At 45.9% G+C, this 20,136-nt stretch overlaps 1 protein-coding gene across 9 annotated transcripts in view; it reads left to right on the plus strand.

Moving 5' to 3' along the window:
• LOC147098019 (ankyrin-1-like) overlaps positions 1-20,136 on the plus strand; it is a 378,257-nt gene that overhangs the window by 344,365 nt on the left and 13,756 nt on the right. For 8 of the 9 annotated variants that reach the window (XM_085971217.1, XM_085971219.1, XM_085971215.1 and 5 more), the window contains 2 exons: positions 38-187; positions 2,800-2,925. In XM_085971217.1, coding sequence (XP_085827343.1) covers positions 38-187; positions 2,800-2,904 — 255 coding nt within the window. In that variant the 3' untranslated portion in view covers positions 2,905-2,925. The remainder of the gene's footprint in view (positions 1-37; positions 188-2,799; positions 2,926-20,136) is intronic. The other variant, XM_085971218.1, reaches the window with a different exon arrangement.

Below are 20,136 nucleotides of genomic sequence, written 5' to 3' on the forward strand. Positions count from 1 at the left end.
ATGAAATGAATGTAATCATGTTGCATCTTTTTTGTAGATTGTTCGAAAGGTTGTTCGAAGGATCATGCCCGGTGAAGGCAAGGAAGAGACGGTGGAGATGTTACACCAAGAGCCAGCAGGGTTGGAAAATCAGGCAGACAACTTCACAACGTACAGCATATTAACGAAAGACACCACAAACAGCAAGGTAAAGCTGTCTTAAACATGCTGAACACGGGCGGGCAAGTGCTAGCCTCACTGCAGACACCGCACGCTAATGGTCCCCTAAACTATGTGTGTGTGTTAAAGTACACCCTGTGTCATCCATTGCTTTCACAAAACCTGCACTCTCCCAAGTCTTTTGAGTTGGTAGCATTCAGTTGAAAACACTGTAACCTTTTGTGGTGGTGTGGCATTGTGTTCCCATCCCTTTTTGAATGATAATTCAGGGATGTGCTGGCCAACCTTTGATGCCTTTGGCTCCAGCAGGCTACATACTGGAGTAGGCCAGCCTAAGAGGAAGGCGTACACCCAGTTTTAAGCAGGTGAGAGACATAACACCCGAATATACGATTCTCACTTACTGCTGTGCAAGCTTTACAAAAATCAAATGTAAACGTCCACCAAATATCACGTCAAGGTTTTTAAAAAAATATCCACCAGGTAAATTGCGATTATTGTTTAAAGTGCAGCATGTCAAACAGACTAGTTTGATTAACTATTCTCAGTTTGTCCAGTGTGTGTATTACGCCTGTTACTGAACAGTCAGACAGTCGAGAGCAGTAACACTGGTTGCTTAATTGCACACCACTAGATTAAGCTAAGATGATCTGAATCCAAAGCAGGGGGTAGTCTGAGGGGCAACAATGGTGCATCGAAACAGTATTGTCAGTTTTATATGGAGACTGCCATTTCATGTCTCCAGTTCCTCTCTCTTCCAATCTCTTTAAGGAATAACTCAGACACTTGATTGATTCCTGAGTCTGGTTTGGGGGTCTGGAAAAAAATGGAAATTGATCAGAGCTAGTTATTAATAACAGACTGAGCTTGAATGGACTGAATGACCTTCCCTCATCGCTATGGTCTTTGGTTCGTAATGATCTGTGTTAGCTGGTGAGATCACAGCAGTTCAAATGTCTTTTGGCTAAGCCTATTTATGCGGTCAAAACGACTGGCACAGCAGTTGGGATGAGCGAGGGAGAGCTGCCGGTGGGGGATACAGCAGCATGAATTCTCCGCAGCTCCATGCTGACGCGCTTCCTGGGTGCTGGTCATTAAGCCAACATGATGGTCAAACCAGACCAAGTCTTGTTCCCCTCCAAGTCACGCACCATCCTGACTTGGCAATACCGGCGTTTGTTCCTCATCGCCGGGTCAAAATCCTGGAACTCCCTCCCTAACAGCACTGTGGGAGTACCTTCACCGCACGGTCTGCAGCGGTTCAAGAGGGCGGCTCACCACCACCTTCTCGAGGGCAATTAGGGATGGGCAATAAATGCCCACCTCCCATGAGCAAATATTTTTTTTAAATGACTCTTTCTCCAGGTTAGCATAACGCAACCAAGAGAGATGGTGAATGCGCCAACCCTCAGCAGTCTAGTGCAGAGTGTCTGTTCTTGACCCTGCACTTGACTGGTATTCAGGTTTACAAACCTCGGGCCTGGTCTCTGTATTACTGCTACTTAATGTTCAGGGCCAATTTGGTACCATTTAATTGATTGCTAAATGGCCGTCCCTCGACTTATCACGGTCACACCGATATAAGGCCAATAAAACATCTGCCTCAGCTGAACTCCAACTGTGGCCCAGGATCTCAAAATTGTGCTTTCATTTCCCCCAGTTGGTCCTCTACTGTGACAGGCACAGGGTGCATGAACAGAATGTTTCTGTGCTATCTTGCCGGGTTTTATGGATATTTTTAAAAATCTGCTCATCCTTAGCATAATAACTGGGTCTGAGACAGTTTCTTACATGTGCATTGTAAATATTCAACTCTGAACCATCGAGTGCAATATCACCAAAAGATGGCATGTTTTTGTTGGGTTTGGAATGACAGATTGTGTGTGTGTATCTGTAAACTGCTGTGTTTGTGTACAGGGTGTATGTGTGTATATGTGTGTGTGTGTGTGCGTATCCACTGGTGTGTGTGTGTGTGTATCTGTATACTGTGTGTGTATCGTGTGTGTGTATACTGTGTGTACACTGCTGTGTGTGTGTATCTGTATACTGTGTGTGTGTGTACAGTATGTGTGTATACTGTGTGTACACTGCTGTGTGTGTGTATCTGTATACTGTGTGTGTGTGTACAGTGTGTGTGTATACTGTGTGTACACTGCTGTGTGTGTGTATCTGTATACTGTGTGTGTATCCACTGGTGTGCGTGTCTGCGCTGCTGTGTGTACACTGCTGTGTGTGTGTATCTGTATACTATGTGTGTGTGTACAGTGTGTGAGTATACTGTGTGTACACTGCTGTGTGTTTGTATCTGTATACTGTGTGTGTGTATCTGTATGGTGTGTGTGTGTGTATCTGTATACTATGTGTGTGTGTACAGTGTGTGTGTATACTGTGTGTACACTGCTGTGTGTGTGTATCTGTATACTGTGTGTGTATCCACTGGTGTGCGTGTCTGCGCTGCTGTGTGTATATATGCACACTGCTGTGCATGTGCATTGCTGTGGGTGTGTGTTTAGATTCATTTTTCTTTTTCCATCATTCTGTCTGTCTTACCCATTGTGATTTACTCTCTCTTCCCATTCATTCTCTGTGACTGTGTTTCTGTGCTGTCCGACTCTGTTGTCTCCATTGTCTCACACTCAGCTGGGAGAGAGGGATAGTGCCTTTTACAGTGAGTGGATTCATGGTCGAATGGGCGCACAGATTGTGAAGAAAATCAGCTCGCACACGAATACGCCAAAGCAATGATTTAGGGATGATTACAGAAAGGTAACTTGAGTGTAACTGGAATTCTAAGAAACCTTAGAGATTCTCGCCCCCTGATATCTTGTTTAATTCCTTTGCACTTAAAAAAACACAAGACCAAAAGTAGGAGATCAGTGTTACTGTAAAGATACAGGGGTTGAACATGTACTTACAGAACAAAATTCCTGCAACGCTCCTGTGTCATCCACTCTGTCCTGTAACGCTCAGTGCTTTTTCCTCCTTTCCTAAACGAGCCCACATTAGATGGTCTCTGTGTAACATCTATATGTAACGCTCTCCTAACACTAACATCATTTAAAACACAGCTGGAACACTATACAGTATTTGCATGGCATCTAGAGACATATTTATAAGGGGCGAGGCTCATGTATTTGTGAAATCACAGATCCAGGGGGCTGCAAGGTGCCTTTATTAAAACAGGACAGTTAAATGGGAAGGATTCATTCTCTGAAAGTCACCTCTGACGTTTGACTTTTGACACTTCCTTCAAGATCTGCTAAAGCTTCTTTCTGTGCATGTGTGGCACGTCGGTACAAAATTAGAATGTTGCTGTCGCTCTCTGTTTAATTACTTTGATGCAGCACCGATCCATTCTGTACAGTTTATCAATAGTTAAGGCCCCTGAAAGTATTTGATGCAATTCCGGAAAGTTTTAGGATCTATTTTTAAAAGGTGTGTAGCTCTGTAAAACAATTACAATAAAAACAGAAAAATGCTGGAAATACTCAGCAGGTCAGGCAGCGTCTGTGGAGAGCGAGACAGAGTTAACATTTCAGGTCGATGACCCTTCTGTAAAACAATTTGTGCGTTCAGACTTTTCCTCAAGTGTTTTTGCACAGACCATTGAGTGAGATGTGTAAAGTGAGAGCCTTATACTGAGGGTGGGGTGTAACAGAGAGAGTGTTATAAGAACATAAGAAATCGGAGCAGGAGTTGGCCATTCGGCCCCTCGAGCCTGCTCCGCCATTCAATAAGATCATGGCTGATCTTCTACCTCATCTCCACTTTCCTGCACTATCCCCATACCCCTTGATTCCCTTAATATTCAAAAATCTATCGATCTCTGTCTTGAATATACTCAACGACTGAGCCTCCACAGCCCTCTGGGGTAGAGAATCCCAAAGATTCACCACCCTCTGAGTGGCCGACCCCTTATTCTGAGACTGTGACCCCTGGTTCTAGACTCCCCAGCCAGGGGAAACATCCTCCCTGCATCTACCCTGTCAAGCCCTGTAAGAATTTTATATGTTTCAATGAGATCACCTCTCATTCTTCTAAACTCTAGAGAATATAGGCCTAGTCTACTCAATCTCTCCTCATAGGACAATCCCCCCATCCCAGGAACCAGTCTGGTGAACCTTCATTGCACTCCCTCTATGGTAAGTATATCCTTCCTTAGGTAAGATGACCAAAACTGTACACAATACTCCAGGTGTGGTCTCACCAGGGCCCTATATAATTGCAGTAAGACGTCTTTACTTTTATACTCAAATTAAAAACATAGAAACATAGAAGATAGGAGCGGGAGTAGGCCATTCGGCCCCTCGAGCCTGCTCCGCCATTCAGTGCAATCATGGCTGATCATCCAATTTCAGTACCCGGTCCCTGCTTTCTCCCCATACCCCTTGATCCCTTTAGCCTTAAGAAATATATCCAACTCCTTCTTGAATATATTTAATGAATTGGCCTCTACTGCCTTCTGTGGTAGAGAATTCCACAGGTTCACCACTCTCTGGGTGAAGAAATTCCTCCTCATTTCTGTCCTAAATGGCCTACCCCTTATCCTTAGACTGTGACCCCTGGTTCTGGACTCCCCGGCCATCGGGAACATCCTTCCTGCATCTAGTCTGTCCAGTCCTGACAGAATTTTATAAGTTTCAATGAGATCCCCTCTCATTCTTCTAAACTCCAGCGAGTACAAGCCCAATCGTCCCAATCTCTCCTCATACGTCATTCCTGCCATCCTAGGTATCAGCCTGGTGAATCTTCGCTGAACTCCTTCCATGGCAAGAACATCCTTCCTCAGATAAGGCGACCAAAACTGCACACAATACTCAAGATGTGGTCTCAAGGGGCAGATAACGTTAGTGGGAGTGGTGTATAGACCCCCAAACAGTAATGCGGAGGTTGGGGATGGCATTAAACGGGAAATTAGAGACACGTGCAATAAGGGCACAGCAGTTATCATGGGTGACTTTAATCTACATATAGGTTGGGCTAACCAAATTAGTAACAATACTGTGGAGGAGGAATTCCTGGAGTGTATAGGGGATGGTTTCCTGGACCAATATGTCGAGGAACCAACTAGGGATCAGGCCATTTTAGACTGGGTATTATGTAATGAGAAAGGATTAATTAGCAATCTTGCTGTGCGAGGCCGCTTGGGTCGGAGCGATCATAACATGATAGAATTCTTCATTAAGATGGAGAGTGAAGTAGTTGACTCAGAGACTAGGGTCCTGAATTTAAATAAAGGAAACTATGATGGTATGAGGCGCGAGTTGGGTAGGATTGATTGGGGAATGTCACTCAAAGGGTTGACGGTGGATAGGCAATGGCAAACATTCAAAGATCGCATGGATGAACTACAGAATTTGTTCATCCCAGTTTGGCATAAAAATAAAACAAAAAAGGTGTCTCAACCGTGGCTAACGAGGGAAATTAGGGATAACATAAGATCCAAAGAGAGGACATATAAATTTGCCAAAAAAAGCAACAAACCTGAGGATTTGGAGCAGTTTAAGATTCAGCAAAGGAGGACCAAGGGATTGATTAAGAGGGGGAAAATAGAGTATGAGAGTAAGCTTGCGAGGAACATAAAAACTGACTGTAAAAGCTTTTATAGATATGTGAAGAGAAAAAGATTGGTGAAGTCAAGCGTAGGTCCCTTGCAGTCAGAATCAGGGGAATTTATAATGGGGAACAAAGAAATGGCAGACCAATTAAATACATATTTTGGTTCTGTCTTCACAAAGGAGGACACAAATAACCTCCCAGAGAGGTCGGGGAACATAGGGTATAATGAGAGGGAGGAACTGAAAGAAATCAGTATTTGTAGGGAAGTGGTGTTGGGGAAGTTGACGGGATTAAAGGCCGATAAATCCCCAGGGCCTGATAATCTACATCCGAGGGTACTTAAGGAAGTGGCCCTAGAGATAGTAGATGCATTACTGGTCATCTTCCAGAATTCGCTAGACTCTGGAACAGTACCCATGGATTGGAGGGTAGCTAATGTTACCCCACTATTCAAAAAAAGTGGTAGAGAGAAAACGGGGAATTATAGACCGGTGAGCCTGACATCGGTAGTGGGGAAAATGCTAGAGTCCATTATAAAGGATGTAATAGCAGAACACTTGGAGAACAGTGACAGGATCGGACAAAGTCAACATGGATTTACGAAAGGTAAATCGTGCTTGACTAATCTACTGGAATTTTTTGAGGATGTAACTGGTAAAATAGATAAGGGAGAACCAGTGGATGTGGTGTATTTGGACTTTCAGAAAGCTTTCGATAAGGTCCCGCATAAGAGTCTAGCATGCAAAGTTAAGGCACATGGGATTGGAGGCAAGGTATTGACTTGGATAGAGAACTGGTTGGCAGACAGAAAGCAAAGAGTCGGAATTAACGGGTCGTTCTCCGAGTGGCAGGCAGTGACTAGTGGGGTACCGCAGGGATTGGTCCAAGGACCCCAGCTATTCACAATATATATTAATGATCTAGATGAGGGAATTGGATGTAATATCTCAAAATTTGCAGACGACACAAAGCTGGGTGGAAGAGTGTGCTGTGAGGAGGATGCCCTGAAAATCCAGTATGATCTGGACAGGTTGGGTGATTGGGCAGAAGCATGGCAGATGCAATATAATGTGGATAAATGCGAGGTTATCCACTTTGGTGGTAAAAACAGGAAGGCAGATTATTATCTGAATGGCAATAGATTGGGAGAAGGGGAAGTGCAACGAGACCTGGGTGTCCTTGTGCACCAGTCGCTGAAGGTAAGCATGCAGGTGCAGCAGGCGGTTAAGAAGGCAAATGGTATGTTGGCCTTCGTAGCGAGAGGGTTTGAGTACAGGAACAAGGATGTCTTGCTGCAGTTGTACAAGGCCTTGGTGAGACCACACCTTGAGTATTGTGTGCAGTTTTGGTCGCCCTATCTGAGGAAGGATGTTCTTGCCATGGAGGGGGTGCAGCGAAGATTCACCAGGCTGATACCTGGGATGGCAGGAATGACCTACGAGGAGAGATTGGGTCGATTGGGCTTGTACTCGCTGGAGTTTAGAAGAATGAGAGGGGATCTCATTGAAACTTATAAAATTCTGTCAGGACTAGACAGATTAGATGCAGGAAGGATGTTCCCGATGGCCGGGGAGTCCAGAACCAGGGGTCACAGCCTAAGGATAACGGGTAAGCCATTTAGGATTGAGATGAGGAGGAATTTCTTCACCCAGAGAGTGGTGAACCTGTGGAATTCTCTACCACAGAGGGCAGTGGAGGCCAGTTCATTAAATATATTCAAGAAGGAGTTGGATATATTTCTTAAGGCTAAAGGGATCAAGGGATATGGCGAGAAGGCAGGGACAGGGTACTGAATTTGGATGATCAGCCATGATCTCATTGAATGGCGGAGCAGGCTCGAGGGGCCGAATGGCCTACTCCTGCTCCTATCTTCTATGTTTCACCAAGGCCCTGTACAACTGCAGCAAGACATCCTTGTTCCTGTACTCAAACCCTCTCGCTACGAAGGCCAACATACCATTTGCCTTCTTAACCGCCTGCTGCACCTGCATGCTTACCTTCAGCGACTGGTGCACAAGGACACCCAGGTCTTGTTGTACTTCCCTTTCTCCCAATCTATTGCCATTCAGATAATAATCTGCCTTCCTGTTTTTGCCACCAAAGTGGGCAACCTCACATTTATCCACGTTATATTGCATCTGCCATGCTTTTGTCCAATCACCCAACCTGTCCAAATCATCCTGGAGTTTCTCAGCATCCTCCTCACAGCACACACGCCCACCCAGCTTTGTGTCGTCTGCAAACTTGGAGATATTACATCTAGTTCCCTTGTCTAGATCATTAATATATATTGTGAATAGCTGGGGTCCAAGGACCGATTCCTGCGGTACCCCACTAGTCACTGCCTGCCACTCAGAAAAAGACCCGTTTATTCCAACTCTTTGCTTTCTGTCTGCCAACCAGTTCTCTATCCAAGTCAATACCTTGCCCCCAATCCCATGTGCCTTATCTTTACATGCTAATCTCTTATGCGGGACCTTATCGAAAGCCTTCTGAAAGTCCAAATACACCACATCCACTGGTTCTCCCTTATCTATTTTACCAGTTACATCCTCAAAAAATTCCAGTAGATTAGTCAAGCACGATTTACCTGTTGTAAATCCATGTTGACTTTGTCCGATCCTGTCACTGTTTTCCAAGTGCTCTGCTATTACATCTTTTATAATGGACTCTAGCATTTTCCCCACTACCGATGTCAGGCTTACCGGTCTGTAATTCCCCATTTTCTCTCTACCACCTTTTTTGAATAGTGGGGTAACATTAGCTACCCTCCAATCCATGGGTACTGTTCCAGATTCCATCGAATGTTGGAAGATGATCAGCAATGCATCTACTATTTCTAGGGCCACTTCCTAAGTACCCTAGGATGTAGATTATCAGGCCCTGGGGATTTATCGGCCTTCAATCCCATCAATTTCCCTAACACCATTTCCCTACAAATACTGATTTCTTTCAGTTCCTCCCTTTCATCAGACCCTATGTTCCCCGACATCTCTGGGAGGTTATTTGTGTCCTCCTTTGTGAAGACAGAACCAAAATATGTATTTAATTGGTCTTCCATTTCTTTGTTCCCCATTATAAATTCCCCTGATTCTGACTGCAAGGGACCTACGCTTGACTTCACCAATCTTTTTCTGGGACTTATACTGAGAGTAGTGTGTGTAACAGAAAGTGGATGTAACTTTTTGCAAATCTTCATGCCTGTCTCTCTTTCCTTTCCACCTCTTGGTCTCTTTAGCTTCCAGGTTTTGTCTCGCTAACTGTTGGGATTTCCCTGTAAGGTGGGGTATGTTAAATGATAGGTGGTGCTCAGAAACAGTATCCTTCACCCTATAAATACTGCTCGATGCGTCTGTCGCCTGTTACTGGTCTATTCGTGTCCGGCTGTGTGAGCTGGAGATCAGGTTCCACCTCGGGAAGAAAGTCCCAGTAATTTGACAGGAGATCAGATTAACAAATTAGTGGGAGAAAAGGCTGGAATGTGACTGAAGGAGGTTTATGGATAAGTTCACCACAATTAGTTCAAATCAGATTCAGAGCCAAGTGATATCACTCTTTGAAACAGCATTTAATGTAGGGTGATAAAAAGAACCAGGGTATCAGATTTGTGAATGTTGTGCTTTTTTTATTCGTTCACGGGATGTGGGCGTCGCTGGCAAGGCCAGCAGTTATTGCCCATCCCTAATTGCCGTTGAGAAGGTGGTGGTGAGCCGCCTTCTTGAACCGCTGCAGTTCGTGTGGTGATACTTCTTTAAGTGGTTTGGTATAACTGGCCGTTTCAGAAGGCAGTTAACAGTCAACCACATTGCTGTGGGTCTGGAGTCACATAAGGACAGCAGATTTCATTCCCTAAAATACATTAGTGAACCAGATGGGTTTTTACGACAATCCTGTAGTTCCAAGGTCACCATTACAGATACTAGCTTTTTAATCCAGATTTATTTAAATAACTGAATTTAAATTCCCCAGCTGCTGCCGTGGGATTTAAAGTCATGTCTCCGGATCATTAGTCGAGGCCTCTGGATTACTAGTCCAGTAACCTAACCACTATGCTACCGTTCCTGGCAATGGCTACATTGGCTTGTGTCCAATCAAAAAAGACTCACCTGGAAATTAAGATCAGCTACTGTAATTGTATCAGATTCCTTTGTCCACTTTTTTAATGGGGTAAAGTCTCTTAAAATAATTTACAGGAATTTGACACAAAATATGTCCATTGTACAATAATCTGACTCAGAATAATCTCTCCTGTGCAGACTAATACCAGCCAGATCTACTTACTTTACTGCGGGATTTTTTCACAGCAGAGGGGAGAAAGAGACCGTCCTCCACTCTGGACCAGATAGGTCCCCAGCCGCCTTCTTAGGCAGTCCCTCGGAACCGAGGATGACTTGCTTCCACATTAAAAATGAGTTCTCAGGTGACTGATGAGTCCAATGAGGGACCTACAGTCTCTGTCACAGGTGGGGCAGACGGTGGTTGAAGGGCGGGTGGGTGGGGTGCAGTGGTTGAAGGGGCAGGTGGGTGGGGTGCTTGGGTTGACATGCGCTCCTTCCGCTGTTTGCGCTTGGCTTCCGCTTGCTCCCAATGAAGAGACTCAAGCTGTTCAGCACCTTCCCGGATGCTTCTCCTCCACTTTGTGTGGTCTTGGGCTAGGGATTCCCAGGTGTCGGTGGTTTGTTGCACTTTTTCAAGGAGGCTTTGAGGGTGTCCTTGAAGCGTTTCCTCTCCCCACCTGGGGCTCTCTTGCCGTGTCGGAGCTCCGAGTAGAGCGCTTGTTTTGGGAGTCTCGTATCGTAGCCTTAGTGTTGAAAGGACAGTAGGCGAGTCCTCACCACCTCTGTAATGTCATAGTTGAGTTTCCAGCTGTGTTCCAGAGGTGTGGCCCACTGTAACCTGCAGCCACCCCTCCCCAGAGACTGTCAACCTGTGCGGCTAAATTTAAGTGAAGATGTTTGGACAAATGGACACTTTCAGGAGGAGGCCATTCAGCCCCTCGAGCCTGTTCCACCATTTAGTTTGATCGTGGCTGATCTGTACCTCAAATCCATTTACCCGCCTTTGACCCATATCTCTTGATACCCTTACTCAACAAAATCAATGAATCTCAGTCTTGAAAATTTCAATTGACCCAGCATCTACAACCATTCAAGGGAGCAAGTTATAGGTTCCACTACCCTTTGCGTAAGAAGTGATTCCTGCTCTCATTCCTTAATGGCCTGGCTCTGATATTAAGAAAATGCTGGAATCTATTATAAAGAATGCAATAACTGGGCACTTAGAAACTAATAGTAAGATTGGGCAGAGTCAACATGGATTTATGAAAGGGAAATCCTGTTTAACAAACCTATTGGAGTTCTCTGAGGATGTAACTAGTGGAGTAGATAAAGGAGAACCGGTAGATGTGGTGTATCTGGATTTTCAGAAGGTCTTCGATAAGGTCCCACACAAGAGGTTGGTGAACAAAATTAGGGCACATGGAATTGGGGGTAATATACTAGCATGGATTGAGAATTGGTTAACAGACAGAAAACAAAGAGTAGGGATAAACAGGTCTTTTTCAGGATGGCAGGCTGTGACTAGTGGGGTACCACAAGGATCGGTGCTTGGGCCCCAGCTATTCACAATCTATATCAATGATTTGGATGAGGGGACTAAATGTAACATTTCCAAACTTGCTGATGATACAAAGCTAGGTGGGATTAGTATCAGTGTCAGTTGGGAAGAGGATGTGAAGAGGCTTCAAGGGGATCTCGACAGGCTCAGTGAGTGGGTGGGAACATGGCAGATGGATTACAATGTTGATAAATGTGAAGTTATCCACTTTGGTAGAAAAAACAGAAAGGCAGAGTATTTCCTAAATGGTGAAAGATTGGGGAATGCAGATGCTCAAAGGGACCTGGGTGCCCTTGTACATGAGTCACTGAAAGTGAATGTGCAGGTGCAGCAAGCCATTAGGAAGGCAAATGGTATGCTGGCCTTCATTACAAGAGGATTTGAGTACAGGAGTAAAGAAGTCACACAGAATCACACAGAATCCCCACAGTGCAGATAGAGGCCATTTCGGCCCATCGAGCCTGCACCGACACATATCCCACCCTATCCCCATAACCCCACGTATTTAATCCCCCTAACACTAAGGGTCAATTTATCATAGCCAAATCAACTTAACCCGCACATCTTTGGACTGTGGGAGGAAACCGGAGCACCCGGAGAAAACCCACGCAGACACAGGGAGAATGTGCAAACTCCACACAGACAGTCGCCCGAGGCCAGATTTGAACCCAGGTCCCTGGCGCTGTGAGGCAACAGTGCTAACCACTATGCCACCGTGCCCCCCAATTATATAGGGCCTTGGTGAGACCACACCTGCAGTACTGTGTACAATTTTGGTCTCCTTACCTAAGGAAGGATGTACTTGCCATAGAGGGAGTGTAACGAAGGCTAACGAGATTGATTCCTGGGATGGCGGGACTGTCGTATGAGAACAGATTAAGTAAACTAGGCCTGTATTCTCTTGAATTCAGAAGAATGAGAGGGGATCTCATTGAAGCATACAAAATTATTACAGAGCTTAGTCATAGAGTTATACAGCACAGAAAGAGGCCCTTCGGCCCATCGTGTCCGCGCTGGCCATCAAGCCCTGTCTATTCTAATCCCATTTTCCAGCATTTGGTCCGTAGCCTTGTGTGCTATGGCATTTCAGGTGCTCGTCTAAATGCTTCTTGAATGTTGTGAGGGTTCCTGCCTCTACCACCCTTTCAGGCAGTGAGTTCCAGATTCCAACCACCCTCTCGGTGAAAAAGTTTTTCCTCAAATCCCCTCTAAACCTCCTGCCCCTTTTCTTGAAACTATGCCCCCTGGTTATTGACCCCTCTACTAAGGGGAAAAGTTCCTTTCTATCTACCCTATCTATGCCCCTCATAATTTTGTATACCTCAATCAGATCCCCCCTCAGCCTTCTCTGCTGTAAGGAAAACAACCCCAGTCTGTCCAGTCTCTCTTCATAGCTGAAGCGCTCCAGCCCAGGTAACATCCTCTGCACCCTCTCCAATGCAATCACATCCTTCCTATAGTGTGGCGACCAGAACTGCACACAGTATTCCAGCTGTGGCCTAACTAGCGTTTTGTACAGCTCCATCATAACCTCCCTGCTCTTATATTCTATGCCTCGGCTAATGAAGGCAAGTATCCCATATGCCTTTTTAACCACCTTATCTACCTGTCCTGCTGCCTTCAGGGATCTATGTACATGCACACCAAGGTCCCTCTGATCCTCTGTCCTTCCTAGGGTCCTACCATTCATTGTGTATTCCCTTGCCTTGTTAGTCCTCCCAAAATGCATCACCTCACACTTTTCAGGGGTAAATCCCATTTGCCACTGTTCTGCCCGTCTAACCAACCCGTCTATATTGTCCTGTAGCCTAAGGCTTCCCTCCTCGCTATTTACCACTCCACCAATTTTCGTGTCATCTGCGAACTTACTGATCATACCTCCTGATAAAACTCACTACACACTTGGTTTGAGTATAAAGCAAGGCTTTAATCAACTTGTTTCAAAACATGGAGGTCTAGTTGTACTTCACTAGTTCCTGTCTTACAAAATGTCCCTGGCAAGTTGGGCCCACGCCCGGGTATTTATACTCCTTGGACGGCGCCACCAGCTGGCCGTCCAGCATTATTTCATGAGTAGTTTCTTTATGAGGATGAGATGAGATTTATGACACCTCCTACATTCACATCTAAATCATTAATGTACACTACAAACAGCAAGGGACCCAGCACCAATCCCTGCGGTACACCACTGGACACAGGCTTCCAGTCACAAAAACAACCTTCGACCATCACCCTCTGCCTCCTGCCACTAAGCCAATTTGGATCCAATGTGCCAAATTGCCCTGGATCCCATGGGCTCTTACCTTCTTGACCAGTCTCCCATGCGAGACTTTGTCAAAAGCCTTACTGAAGTCCATGTAGAGTACATCAACTACACTACCCTCATCCACACACCTAGTCACCCCCTCGAAAAATTCAATCAAATTGGTTAGACATGATCTCCCCCTGACAAAGCTATGCTGACTATCCTTGATTAATCCTTGCCTCTCCAAGTGGAGACTAATTCTGTCCCTCAGAATTTTTTCCAATAATTTCCCTACCACTGATGTTAGGCTCACTGGCCTGTAATTCCCTGGTTTATCCCTACTACCCTTCTTGAATAATGGTACTATGTTAGTTGTTCTCCAGTCCTCTGGCACCTCCCCTGTGGCCAGGGAGGTTCTGAAAATTTGTGTCAGAGCCCCTGCAATCTCCTCCCTTGCCTCACACAGCAGCCTGGGATACATCTCGTCTGGGCCTGGGGATTTATCCACTTTTAAGCCTGCTAAAGCCGCTAGTACCTCCTCCCTCTCAATTCTAATTTGTTCAAGTATATCACAATCCCCCTGCCTGATTTCCATGCCTACATCACCCTTCTCCATAGTGAACACAGATGCAAAATATTCATTTAAAACCTCACCTACATTTTCCGGCTCTACACACAGATAGCCACTTTGGTCCCTAATGGGCCCTAATCTTTCCCTGGTTATCCTCTTGCCCTTAATATACTTATAAAACACCTTGGGATTTTCCTTTATTTGCCCGCCAGTGTTTTTTCATGCCCCCTCTTCACTCTCCTAATTTTTTTTTAAGTACCCCCCCCAGCACTTTCTATACTCCTCTAGGGCTTCCACTGTTTTTAATCCTTTGTATCTGCCAAAAGCCTCCCTTTTTTTCCTAATCCATTCTTGTATATCCTTTGACATCCAGGGTTCCCTGGGCTTGCTGGTCCCACCCTTGACCTTTATGGGAACATGTTGGTGTTGTACTCTCTCTATTTCCTTTCTGAAAGACTCCCACTGCTCTGATAGGGTGGATGCTGCGAGAATGTTTCCCTTGGCTGGGGAGTCTAGAACCAGGGGCCACATCCTCAAGATAAAAGGTAGGCCATTCAGGACTGAGATGAGAAGAAATTTCTTCACACAGAGGGTGGTGAATCTTTGAAATTCTCTACCCCAGAGGGCTATGGAGGCTCAGTCATTGGATATATTCAAAACAGAAGTCGATAGATTTCTGACTAGTAAGGGCATCAAGGGATATGGCGATAGGGCCGATGAATGGAGTTGAGGCAGAAGATCAGCCATGATCTCATTGAATGGCGGAGCAGGCTCGAAGGGCCGAATGGCCTACTCCTGCTCCTATTTCTTATGTTCTTATTCTTATCTTATGTCCTCTTATTCTGAATTCCCCCACCAGGGGAAACAATTTCTCTTTATCTGCCCTATCGAACCCCTTTATCATTTTTAAACACCTCGATTAGGTCACCCCTCAACCTGCTAAACTCAAGGGAATCCAAGCAAAGTTTGGGAACCTGTCCTCATAATTTCATCTTTTGGGCCCTGGTATCATTTTAGTGAATTTGCGTTGTCCACCCTACCAGGCCAACATATCTTTCCTGAGGTTCAGCACCCAAAACTGAACGCAGTACTCCAGATGGGATCTAACCAAGGCTCTGTATAACTGAAGCATCACTTCCTCGCCATTTCAACCCAGCCCCTTTGAGGTAAAGGCCAACATTACATTAGCATTTTTGATTCATTTTCGTATCTGTACACTAGCTTTTAGTGATTTGTGTATCTGGACACACAAATCGCTCTGCTCCCCCACACCACTCGTCTCTCACCATTAAAAAACAATTATGATTTGTCTTTCTTGGATCCAGAGTGGATGACCTCACACTTCCCCACATTGAACTAGTATTTCCCACCCGCTGTCTGTTTCTCCTTGTAGCATCCTGATACCATCTACACAACTTGGATATACAACTCTCTAGTCCTTCATCCAAGTCATCAATGTACATGGTGAAAAGCTGATGCCCCAATTCAATTCAATTCAATTCAATTCAATTTTATTTGCCATATGTAACTAGTACTAGCACAAGTACAATGGAATGCTTACTCCCCGTAGGGACATGTCAGCTATTCTTACAGCGCCGTGTTCAGAGAGTCAATTCAATGGCTTCCAGTGGCAGTGGGAGCACGATGTCCCTCAGCCGCTCCGTCCTCCTCGTCACTGCGGCCCCCTCCTCACTGTTGCCTTCTCCACGTGTGGTGGCCTGCTTCTCCCGCTCATGATCCGACCTCTGGCCACCATGCCCGGCTCCCCTCCTCCCAGTCGGACTGCGAGCTTCCCGCCAAGGAGCTGCCGGCCGACGTGCTGCAACGGGTCGTCGTGGCTGCTGCTGCTGCTCGTTGCGCTGCGCTGCCTCCGCCCGACTCGCCGAACACATCATCGGGATGTAAATGCTCCAGTCGCCGCGGCCTCCTCCTCACCATCGCCGGCTCCACGGTCCGACGGCCCGGGGCCTGCTTCTCCCGCTCACGGTCCGGCCTCTGGCTGCCATGCTCGGCGAACATCGCTTCTCACATCCTGCCAATTGGTGAATGTTCCCCCTTTATTCCTAGTCCATTGATTCCTAGTGCAAACTGTACGTAGCAGCAGAGGGGAGGTTGTGATTCGACTGAATTGCCTCCTGTGGTAAAATAGCATGCCGGTACCCACTGTCCAAGTTTGCACATGAAGATTGGCTTCTTGGTTGAAGTAGAAAAATACAGCTGGTGGGTGTAGAACCGTAACCCAAAAGAAGGGGGAGGAAATTGGAGTGTGGGAAGGAGAAATAAATTGGGATACATCAGTGAGGTAACAGAGCTAGGAGCTCTTCAAAGTATCAGAGTCTTTCTATAGTTTCATCTGAACAACGATACCTCTGGAAGTCTAAGAGAAATAAATTTGCATGAGTGAGCTACCCCTAACACAAGTTCTAATGGAATGTAACCACTTGCAGTTCTGCCTGCATTCTAAGATAAATATATTATGCTGCTCAGTTTTGCTGTATTGGTCATCATGATCTGTGCAATTTTGGCAGCAGAGAAAATGAACTTTGTGAGCTTTTTTGAAAGGTCTCAGGAGGAGGCCACTAAACTCTGAGTAATTGTTGCAAGTGTAAAAAGATTAAATAATGCCTCAAATTCTGCCCTCTTGAGCAACCCTGATTATAATCGCTCAACCATCGGTGGCTGTGCCTTCAGCTGCCTGGGCCCTAAGCTCTGGAATTCCCTCCCTAAACCTCTTCGCCCCACTACCTCTCTCTCCTCCTTTAAGACGCTCCTTAAAACCTACCTCTTTGACCAAGCATCCGCCCTAATTTCTTATGTAGCTCGGTGTCAATTTTTTGTCTTATAACACTCATGTGAAGCGCCTTGGGACATTTTACTACATTAAAGGCGCGATATAAATGCAAGTTGCTGTTGTTGTAATGTCTAATGTAGATAAAAGTCCTGAAAATTGGTGTTGAGTTTTTCTGAGGCTCCAGTTACATTGTACTTGAACTATTGAATCAGAGCTGGCGAAGTTGATGCCTACCCCTGAAATGTGAGAAGGATTTAACAGTACAATTGTAAGCACCTTCTCCGATATCCCTGGGGCAACCTGCCTGCCTCTCAGCTGCCATGGGTAGAAAACCGGCATGGACTGGTTGGGCCGAATGGCCTGTTTCTGTGCTGTATATCCTGTGTAAAATGGCAGGAGTCGGAAGCTCACCAAAATTCTAAAATCAAGATCGGACGCAAATAGCATTGACCCTGAATCCAGCAAGTTGTGTCATTTGTTGTGCGTGCCCATTTGTGCAAGACTGAACTTCACAAGTAGCTGCCACTGGTCAATGATTATGCCCTGGAGGTACTCCCTCAGTAACTTTCTGAGCTTCCAGTCACTGCTTCCTTATGGATGGAGTTTAAAGATGGAGTCCAGTATGATTTGAACAGGTTGGGTGATTGGGCAGATGCATGGCAGATGCAGTATAACGTGGATAAATGCGAGGTTATCCACTTTGGTGTCAAAAACAGGAAGGCAGATTATTATCTGATTGGCAATAGATTGGGAGAAGGGGAAGTGCAACGGGACCTGGGTGTCCTTGTGCACCAGTCGCTGAAGGTAAGCATGCAGGTGCAGCAGGCGGTTAAGAAGGCAAATGGTATGTTGGCCTTCGTAGCGAGAGGGTTCGAGTACAGGAACAAGGATGTCTTGCTGCAGTTGTACAGGGCCTTGGTGAGACCACACCTTGAGTATTGTGTGCAGTTTTGGTCGCCTTATCTGAGGAAGGATGTTCTTGCCATGGAGGGAGTGCAGCGAAGATTCACCAGGCTGATACCTGGGATGGCAGGAATGACGTATGAGGAGAGATTGGGTCGATTGGGCTTATACTCACTGGAGTTTAGAAGAATGAGAGGGGATCTCATTGAAACTTATAAAATTATAACAGGACTAGACAGACTAGATGCAGGAAGGATGTTCCCGATTGCAGGGGAGTCCAGAACCAGGGGTCACAGTCTAAGGATAAGGGGTAAGCCATTTAAATCAAATCAAATCAAATCAAATCAACTTTTATTGTCATTGTTAGTGCACAAGTGCAGTACAACGAAATGTAGGCTTGCGGCTCCCGAGAGTGTACAATTTGGATTAGGACACTTAAACATTTCAACATACATTTGTACATATATATTAGCATAAATATGACCATAATAAAGTGCATCGGCAGATGTGCAGGCTTTAGTGTTTATTTGTGGAGTTCAGTAGGATGACAGCCCTGGGAAAGAAGCTGTTCCTAAATCTGGTCGTACGGGTGCGAATGCATCTGTAGCGTCTTCCAGATGGTAGGAGGGCGAACAGACTGTGGCTGGGGTGGGTAGGGTCTTTGATGATGGACCGTGCCCTCCGTAGGCAGCGTTTCTGATATATATGTGCTCTATGGTCGGTAGCCGGGTGCCGGTAATGCGTTGGGCAGTTTTGACTACCCGCTGCAGGGCTTTCCGGTCATGGGAGCTACAGCTGCCGTATCATACCGTGATACAGTTTGTCAGGATGCTCTCTATAGTGCAGCGGTAGAAGTTAGAGAGGATCGGGGGTGACAGATTACATCCCTTCAGCCTCCTCAAGAAACATAGGCGCTGCTGGGCCTTCTTCACCAGAGAGGAGGTGTTGAGGGACCAGGAGAGGTCTTCCGTGATGTGGACTCTGAGGAACTTAAAGCTGGCCACCCTTTCCACCTCCGCCCCATTGATGTGGATGGGGGTGTGACTTCCGCCTTTGGACTTCCTGAAGTCCACGATTATTTCCTTTGTCAACAGAGATGAGGAGGAATTTCTTCACCCAGAGAGTGGTGAACCTGTGGATTTCTCTACCACAGAAGGCAGTTGAGGCCAATACATTAAATATATTCAAGAAGGAGTTGGATATATTTCTTAAGGCTAAAGGGATCAAGGGATATGGGGAGAAAGCAGGGACAGGGTACTGAATTTGGATGATCAGCCATGATCTCATTAAATGGCGGAGCAGGCTTGAGGGGCCGAATGGCCTACTCCTGCTCCTATCTTCTATGTATCTATGTTCACCTTGCCCTATTTTAACACAATCCCTTCCCCACATACTTACCACCAAAGGTTTGAAAGGTGAGCTTGCAAGCTTTGTCGAATCCATCTTCGGTGACAAGGGGCTCGTCTCAGTAATAAAACTGTCTGTGTTGCCCTCTCTTATTCCTACCACAGCCTCATGACAGTATGCCAGGAGCTTGGACTGAAGCCCACAACCAATGAAGCTGTCTCGCAGGCCCCCCTACACCATCACGAGGGAGGAGCACATGGTGCGGTGAAATGTGACCACTTTGAATAGTTCCCAAAATCAGAAGTTGCATTGTGTTGGCACAAGGTAGTGTTAGTTAGTTGTGTTACAAGCTCCTGTTAGTTAGAGCCCAAGAACGCCAGAACTCCTCACTTCACAACCCAACTGAGGATCCCACTCACTTACCCTCAGGCTTCATGAGAATTACAATTTAAAGGTTTGGTGAGCCAAAAACCAGGAAGGTCCTGTTCACCCATCTCCCCTGTGCCCGCTGACCCACATTGGCTCCCGGTTAAGCAGTGCTTCGATTTCAAAATTCTCATCCTTGTTTTCAAATCCCTCCATGGCCTCGCCCCTTCCTATCTCTGTAATCTCCTTCAGCCCCACAATCCCCCCGAGATATCTGCGCTCCTCTAATTCTGCCCTCTTGAGGATCCCTGATTATAATCGCTCAACCATTGGTGGCCGTGCCTTCTGTTGCCTCGGCCCGAGGCTCTGGAATGGCCTGTCCGCCTTGCTACCTCTCTTTGCTCCTTTAAGACCCTCCTTAAAATCTGCCTCTTTGACCAAGTTTTTGGTCACCTGCCCTAATTTATCCTTATGTGGCTCGGTGTCAAATTTTTTGTCTTAAAATACTCCTGCGCAGCGCCTTGGGACGTTTTACTACATTAAAGGCGCTATATAAATACAAGTTGTTGTTGTTGTTCT

The sequence above is a fragment of the Somniosus microcephalus genome, chromosome 30 (assembly GCF_052327205.1).
Source record: "Somniosus microcephalus isolate GS21.2 chromosome 30, FLI_Smic_1.0, whole genome shotgun sequence".
NCBI lineage: Eukaryota > Metazoa > Chordata > Chondrichthyes > Squaliformes > Somniosidae > Somniosus > Somniosus microcephalus.